This window comes from Pterocles gutturalis, unplaced genomic scaffold (genome assembly GCF_000699245.1).
Source record: "Pterocles gutturalis isolate BGI_N339 unplaced genomic scaffold, ASM69924v1 scaffold9224, whole genome shotgun sequence".
Taxonomy (NCBI): domain Eukaryota; kingdom Metazoa; phylum Chordata; class Aves; order Pterocliformes; family Pteroclidae; genus Pterocles; species Pterocles gutturalis.
This window is the reverse complement of record NW_010133249.1, coordinates 1-7,474: the sequence shown is the minus strand read 5'-3', so window position 1 is coordinate 7,474 and position 7,474 is coordinate 1. Positions and strand designations below refer to the sequence as shown.

Sequence of the window (7,474 nt, the reverse complement as noted above, 5' to 3'; positions counted from 1 at the left end):
CTGTTGGGGTGTTTTGCTGCCAACCAGGGTCAAAACCACAACACTGTGTCACACATTTCTTTCATCATTCTGAACCTGACACCCAGAGAAAGAGTCTTCCTGGATTAGTCCCACTGGGGAGGGCTAGATCTCTTCTTCGGCAATATCATTCTCAAAATTCAAGTGAAATACAAATTTGCCGTATCCTTGACTGCATCCTAAGCTATCATTGTCTTTATGTTTAATCATTAATAAAATATAACTTCTTTTGGTCATTTTTCCAGGTGTTTTCTTCCCCTCCATTTCAAAATGGCTGATCCTCTTCCTGGCAATTTTATGTCTTAGCCTGGTCGTATTTTCCACCGTGTTTTCTAAGCTGAGAAGTAAGTATTTCTTGGTACGTTATCAAGTCAACGTATAGAAATATCACAACAGTTCCTATAGACTGTAACAAAAACTCACAAGCAAAATCACCAAATTCAGGAAACGGGACAAAAAAGGGATGGGAAAGCGCAAAGTGTGAACCAGGAGGAAAGAAAATTGCACGTCCTTTAGGTACAACAAAAGAATTTTGCGAGATAAACTACGGGTGTAGTTCCCTTTCTGTAATCATTGGGGTGATAACTCAATGGCAAATCAGAGATCTGATTTCTGTTGGTATTACTCTACAAAAACATGCAAAAAAAGGTTGTGTTTCTTTATTTTATTTTTTTTCTCCCTTAACCAGGCAATCAAAAGAAAACACTTAGCACAGGTAAGTAATGAGGAAGATGAATACAAAGATTTGGACAATTTGTAAGTTGGAAGGTTAAATTTTAATTCTGTTAAATTGCAAAACTAATTAACAGTTTTAGTTGCATCCAAATCAGTAGTTTTTAATTGGATTTTTGCACTACACAATATAGTAAGTTCCTGTCTGAGTTTTTTTTTTTTTTTTTAATTTATGCTTTATAAACTGTCTGTTTCCTCCTTTTGTTAAGCTCTGGTCATTACTGTATTCTGACTCCCATACTCTACCATGTCATACATATTCAAGCTTTGTTTGTAATTGCTCAAGAGTTAATTAATTGATCAGAAGCATCCCTCCAATTCTTTAGAAGAGAAACCAAATTAATTAACCAAATGAATTAATGAACCAGTCAAGAGCAATTCAAGGATCCAACCCAAGGCCATCTCAAGACTCCAAAAGCAACTTACTCTTTGAATACATGTTTGATACTAGTGATAGGATGAGGAATAATGGTTTTAAGCTCAAAGAGGGGAGATTCAGACTGGATATTGGGAAGAAATGTTTTCCTGGGTGGGGGGTGAGGCAGTGGCCCAGGTTGCCCAGAGAAGCTGTGGATGCCCCATCCCTGGAGGGGTTCAAGGCCAGGCTGGATGAGGCTTTGGGCAACCTGGGCTAGTGGGAGGTCTCCCTAGCCATGGCAAGGGGTGGAACTGGATGATCTCTAAGGTCCCTTCCAACCCAAACCATTCTGGGATTCTATGATTATTCAAAAAAATTAATTAACCAAATCATTTTCTTCCCTGAGGGACATCTGGTTCTGTTCCCCGACAAGGTTTGGCACTGGAGGATGCACATGCCCGTGGGGCCAAGAAGGGATTTATTCCTGGTCTCTGAACCTCAGTTAGGCTACAGTTGGGATGAGAAGGCTGGACATTAGGAAAAATTGTTCGCTGAAAGAGTGATCAGGCATTGGAACAGGCTGGCCAGGGGAGGGGGGGGGTCCCCCATCCTGGAGGCAAGAACCATGTAGATGTGGCGCTTGGGGACATGGGTTAGTGGGTTGGGTGGGGTTGGGTTGATGGTTGGACTTGATGATCCTTGAGGTCTTGTCCAACCTTCATGATTCTATGATTCAATGACTGGGTGTCTTAGAACACTACCTAATTTTTTGTGAACTCTATTAGAAATGAGACATGTTTTTGTATAAAAAATAAGAATTCTTTGGACTAAGAAGAAGCCTTGGGAAGTTTATTGGGTTAAATTAAATTAAAAGTTTAACCCCACTTATTTCTGTTTGTAGACTGTTGTATGACAAGGGTTGTATACAAGAATAATTAACATTATGATCCATTTTCTTCACTTTTCAGTAAAACTGCGGATGGAAATGGAAGAAGGTAAAAGTCCTTTGTGTTTGCAATGACACTAAGATGTTCAGAGTTCTAAGAGATGTAAATTCAGGGAAACAATATTCGAATGTTGATTTTTGATACAGCGATTGCAGGAGTGGCAGCTCTTTTCGGTAATAAGGAAACAGTGACAACCACACGTCATATCCCACATGAGGTCTATTCTCTAGTGAAAGTTGCAGATGTTGACAAGGAATTCACGTGGGCCAACAGTGACCTTTTTGAAAATTCCAATAAAATCTCTGCTGCTGGGTGGAAATCTCCTAGCAAGCTTCTAACGCTCCTTCTCTTCCTGGCGACCACTATTCTGCCTTTTTCAAGATTATTCAGAACTATCTTTAGTTAGCGAAGTGGCCCTGTCAACCCTGAGAACTTTATTTATGGGTCTCCACTGAGATCTTGGATCCCTATGGCTCAACCCACTTGGGTACATATGGGCGCCGTGGGTCATTTGTGATGTCCTTGGTCATCCCACTTGTCTCCTAGCTGCCATCCTGGAAGGACGCAGATAGGTCACCGATCTTTGGTTGCATCTGGCAGATACAATGGGAACTTCTAGAGGAGATCAGAGATCTTTCAGAGAGACCCCAGAGCACCTCAAACACACTAGGTGGCTACACATCTGAATATCCCTCATAAATTTGTCAATTGAGGCATAAACAGGCTTTGAAAGAAGTCCTCTACCAGCAATACAAAGAAATCTTGTTGCCACCCTGAGTTATGGAAATAATAACTTCATGACTTGTCTAAAGATAATAAAGTTGAAATAGTGTGATACATTCACAGGTTAATTTGTTGAATGGGATTTTCATTTACTTAAAGCAGTTGACAGTGTTATCCAACGACACGCTCGTTATATGGTTACGTGGTTCATATATTTTTGCGTGCATTAAGGCGCTCTATCAAAGAACTTTCGCTGATATCTGTGTCTTGTCTTTTCCAGAAAGAAACCAACTGAATTCAACGTTAGGTAAGATGCTTTTCTTGTTCCTTGAGTTCAATTGTCTTTGTTCTAAAGTTATGTCCACCTTGGGGTTTTTTGGGGGTTGGTTGGTCTGAGTTTGATGGTGCTGTTTAATGTCCTTAAGCATTTAAAATGAAATGCAAAGCTCAGCTGAATCAAACCATTTTAATGGGAAAAACTCCAGGCATAGTCTGAGATATTTCCTTTTTTTCTTTTTTTTTTTTTTTCCTTTTTTTCCCCCAGAAAATAAAGGCTTTAGGTATTGTAGAATTTCTGCTTGTGCTTAGCTGTAAGACAATCTAGTAGAAAGTGTGTTGGATGGATTTGTTCCCCACGGAAACGACAAAAGTTTAAGGCTTTATGGAACAAAAGTAACTTTTAACTTCCAATCTATATCCAATAAATACTCTGTTAATATTATTTCTTTTATTCCATGTGCCGAACTTTTCAGAAGGAGAGAAAACCAAAAATCGAGCAGGTAAATTTCTTTTTCTTAAAATATTCATTGAGAGTGGGTGCTGTCCAGCCTCAGTGGAAATTAGTTACTCTAATTATCTTATTTTTATTTTAAATAAACTTCTCAGAAACGTTATTAGAGGTAATTACACGGCAAAGAGGCTGATGATATTTACTTCTCTACCTACATGTGCAGGATGCGTTGCTCCTTAGCCGCTGCTGACAGCCCACTGACACCTCTTGAGGCTCCGCATTAGGTTATTTTTCTCTCCCTTGTGGTTTCACAGAATCATTTTGGTTGGAAAAGACCCTTGAGATCATCGAGTCCAACTGTTAACACGACCAAGTCCACCACTAAACCATGTCCCTAAGTGCTACAACGGAAAATTTCACCCAACCCAAACTCTCAGCTCAGCTTTCTCATCCTCTCCTCCTCTTCTTGCGTTACTAAGAAAAAACTATAAATATTTTTATCCCACCAATGTAATGATAAAATTCTCCCATATAAGTGTCCACACATAAGGAACAACTGGGGATGTAATTCTAACGTCTTTCTCACAATTTTTTTTTTTTTCCCTTGAGTTTTTACATCACTCATTGATGTTATTCCTTTTCAGCAAAGTCCAAACTCAAAAAACGCTTTGGTAAGAAAACACATTTGATGTAAACCTGTCGTTCTTGTCAAGTTTAGAAACCACGAGACAAGTCTACAGGTGAGTAAGTCTATGTTATCCTTGGATTTGAAGCCAAATAACATGGTGAAACATCAGCCTATGGAGAGCAAGGTGCCCCTGCCCATGGAACTAGATGGTCTTTAAGGTCCCTTCCAACCCAAACCGTTCTAGGATCTTACGATTGTATGGATATTCTCCCATTCCATGATTTGGGGTTCTCCTATTTTGGAAAATGGGAACAACAAAAAAAAAAAGTAAGCAAGATTAGTAACTGGAATATCTTTCCTTTTCAGCTCGATTGAAGGCAGAGCTGGGTAAGTAGTTAAAAATGTTAAAAATTGGATATATCGGTGGGTTAAGAGGAAGAAGACCAAAATTGATGCAGAATCCCAGTGATGACAAGAATTGCACGTTAGTAGTCTTCTCAGTATTTCAGTCTGAGAAGTATCTAACTGCACTCTAAAAAATATAATAGAGTAACGTCCGTTTTCTTTCTGTAGATTTCTGGGAAGCCCGGAGCCACGCAGGTAAGCTGGCAGGGAAAATTCAATTTTCATCTCTCCAAACTACCCTGAAATGACAACGCCGTGAAGTTAGAGATATACCAGCTGAGCTGGAGTCACGGGAAGATGCCGGGCTTGGATAACGGGAAACGAGGCTGGGATGGGGTTGCTGGGAAGACGAAGAAAAGGAGTTGGTGGAAGGTGTCAGAGTCTGGGGTGGGGTGTGGACGCAACTGGACTCTTGATCAGGGGGTGTAGCGACAGGACGAGGGGTAACGGCTTTAAGCTGGAAGAGGGGAGATTGAGATGAGATATTAGGAGGAAGTCTGTTCCTATGAGAGCGGTGAGGTGCTGGCCCAGGTTGCCCAGAGAAGCTGTGGATGCCCCATCCCTGGAGGGGTTCAAGGCCAGGCTGGATGAGGCTTTGGGCAACCTGGGCTAGCGGGAGGTGTCCCTGCCCATGGCAGGGAGGGGAACTGGATGATCACAAAGGTCTCTTCCAACCCAAACCATTCCATGATTTTATAAACTCTGGAGAGGACGGGTGGCCAGATGGGAAAAAGAAAGAGATTTATTGCAAAGCGTGTGGACTTGTGCCTCGAGAAAGGACACGGCTCGAAGGTGCCTCTCCATTCATCAGTGATGGCATCCCCTGTTCTGGGGAAGGTTTAAATTCTTTGCTGAATCGTGACAGGACTGCCCAGACCCTCCAACGCTTCAACCCGCAGCCCCGTGTGGAGAGAGGTCCCGGAGCCACTCTGCTCATCGGGTGATTCTGGTTTTCCCCTCCAGTTCCCGTCACCGTGGATCCTGACGGCCGCATCCTGGAGCTCCAGGTGCCCGGGGTTCCAGATGTACAGAGCAACGCGTCCGAACCCACCGGCCCCAACGCTCCCTCCACGGTGCCGGTGCTGGTGGGGAGGGAAGGGTTTGCAACTGGGAAACACTACTGGGAGGTGGAGGTGGGCCAGCAGCAGGACTGGGTGCTGGGGGTGGTGAGGAAGACAGGGGGACAGGAGGAGGAAGGGACCCTTCCTGGGGAGGACTACTGGGCTCTGCACAGGTCCCAGGGAGAGATTTTCTCCAGCGAAGGAGACCGCAGGCTTGAGAAGCGGCAGATGAGTTATTCGGTGATAGGTGTGCTTCTGGACTTGGAGGAAGGGCAGGTGAACTTTTACGAAGCCGAGCAGACGGGCATCATGGTGAGAATGTCTCTGAGGCTTGGAAAGGAACCTGCAGAAAGGTTTTACCCGTTTCTATCTAAAGGGGAAGGGACGCTCACACCTCTTATCCACCCGGTCTTAATCCCTGTCCCTCTGGAGCCGCTGTAAAAGGAAATTTTGAATCAAACGTGTTGGAGAGTTAAAGTTCTCTGCCAAGAGGTCAGGGTTGAGAGGAGGAGACACTAGAATAGCTTTAGGATGTCAGAAATTATAAAATAAAGAGAGTAGGACTGGGAACAAAACAGGGAAACCTGAAAAAATGGAGAAGTAATGACAGAAAATTACAGTGTCTCAAAATAGAAAAAAAATGCACTTTGAAGGAAAGGAGCTTTTTAATATTATTTGTTCTCAACTGCGAGAACAGAGAAAGTCTTTACTGGTTGCTTTTTGGTGGAGAATATTCTCAAAGAAGTGCATAAACTATCGAAAAAAAATAAATTACTCTTGTAAGTAAGTCCAGGACAAAGAAAAAAAATCCATTAATTGTTCCTTCTGAATGATCTAAGAATGGATACAAAGAAAATTGGTGCTTGAAGTAAAAAAGGAACATCAGAAGCATTGGATCATTTAGTTAAACCGTTCAAATCATTATGATTATTATGGAATTCCACCTTCTGCCCTTGTAGAGGTGCCGATACGTTCTCTGTTGTCTCCAATTAGAACATGGTTGGGTGACAAAGATTTTTTTTTTCCCATTTGAATCTGGTTTTTACTCCTCATTTATGCAACCTTGAGCATGTGTTTCCCTCATCAACTCCAGGATGAATCTAAAGTTAAAAAAAAAAAAAAGTTAATTCTCTGTGGAAAAAAAATCTGCCATGGAGAATCGGGGAAAAAACGTGTGACTAAATGCCTGAAGGTCTCATCGAATGTGAAAATGTTCCACAAAACCTTTATAATAAACAGCACATCTGTTTATTCATACCATCTGCAATTTCTTTTCATTTTATTTCATGTTTTCACATGGTTCAATTTTGGAGGAGAATAAAACTTTTTTTTTTTTTGCATCTCTGAACTATTTGTTGTGAAAAAAATTCAGAGCTGCTTGTGTCAAAATAGTCGAATTCCAGTTAGAAATTGTATTTTTTTGGGTTTACATGGCAAGATTTTAGTAGTTGGAGGTGGGGTGGCCTGTGTCAGAAAAGGGTTCTGGGCTCCAGAGCAGACACCACCCTACAGCCCGTGGAAATTTTGGAAGAATCCATGATGACGCAGGTGTTTCATAGAATCATCAAATGGTTTGGGTGGGAATGAAACTTAAAAGTCATCAAGTTCCACCCCCTGCCATGGGCAGGGCCACCTCCCACTAGCCCAGGTTGCCCAAAGCCTCATCCAGCCTGGCCTTGACCCCCTCCAGGGATGGAGCATCCTGATCTGGGTGGATGGCACGGAACAGACTGATGGAAAACCGCAGTGGGATGCCTCCCACCATGCATGGGTCTTGACACAATCGATAGTCCGTGGAGCTTCAAAAATCCATGCAAGAACCTGCCTCCTGATCTTTTTCATCCCTTCAGAGTCTTTCTCGAGATCACAGAA

At 42.3% G+C, this 7,474-nt stretch overlaps 1 protein-coding gene across 1 annotated transcript in view; it reads left to right on the top strand.

Moving 5' to 3' along the window:
• Positions 1-6,043, top strand: part of LOC104467400 (butyrophilin-like protein 3) — a 13,416-nt gene extending 7,373 nt beyond the window's left edge. Inside the window, exons 7-11 of the mRNA XM_010081167.1 lie at positions 264-376; positions 707-733; positions 4,227-4,248; positions 4,710-4,736; positions 5,505-6,043. Of these exons, the coding sequence (XP_010079469.1) occupies positions 264-376; positions 707-733; positions 4,227-4,248; positions 4,710-4,736; positions 5,505-6,043 (728 nt within the window). The remainder of the gene's footprint in view (positions 1-263; positions 377-706; positions 734-4,226; positions 4,249-4,709; positions 4,737-5,504) is intronic.
• The last annotated feature ends 1,431 nt before the right edge of the window (positions 6,044-7,474 follow it).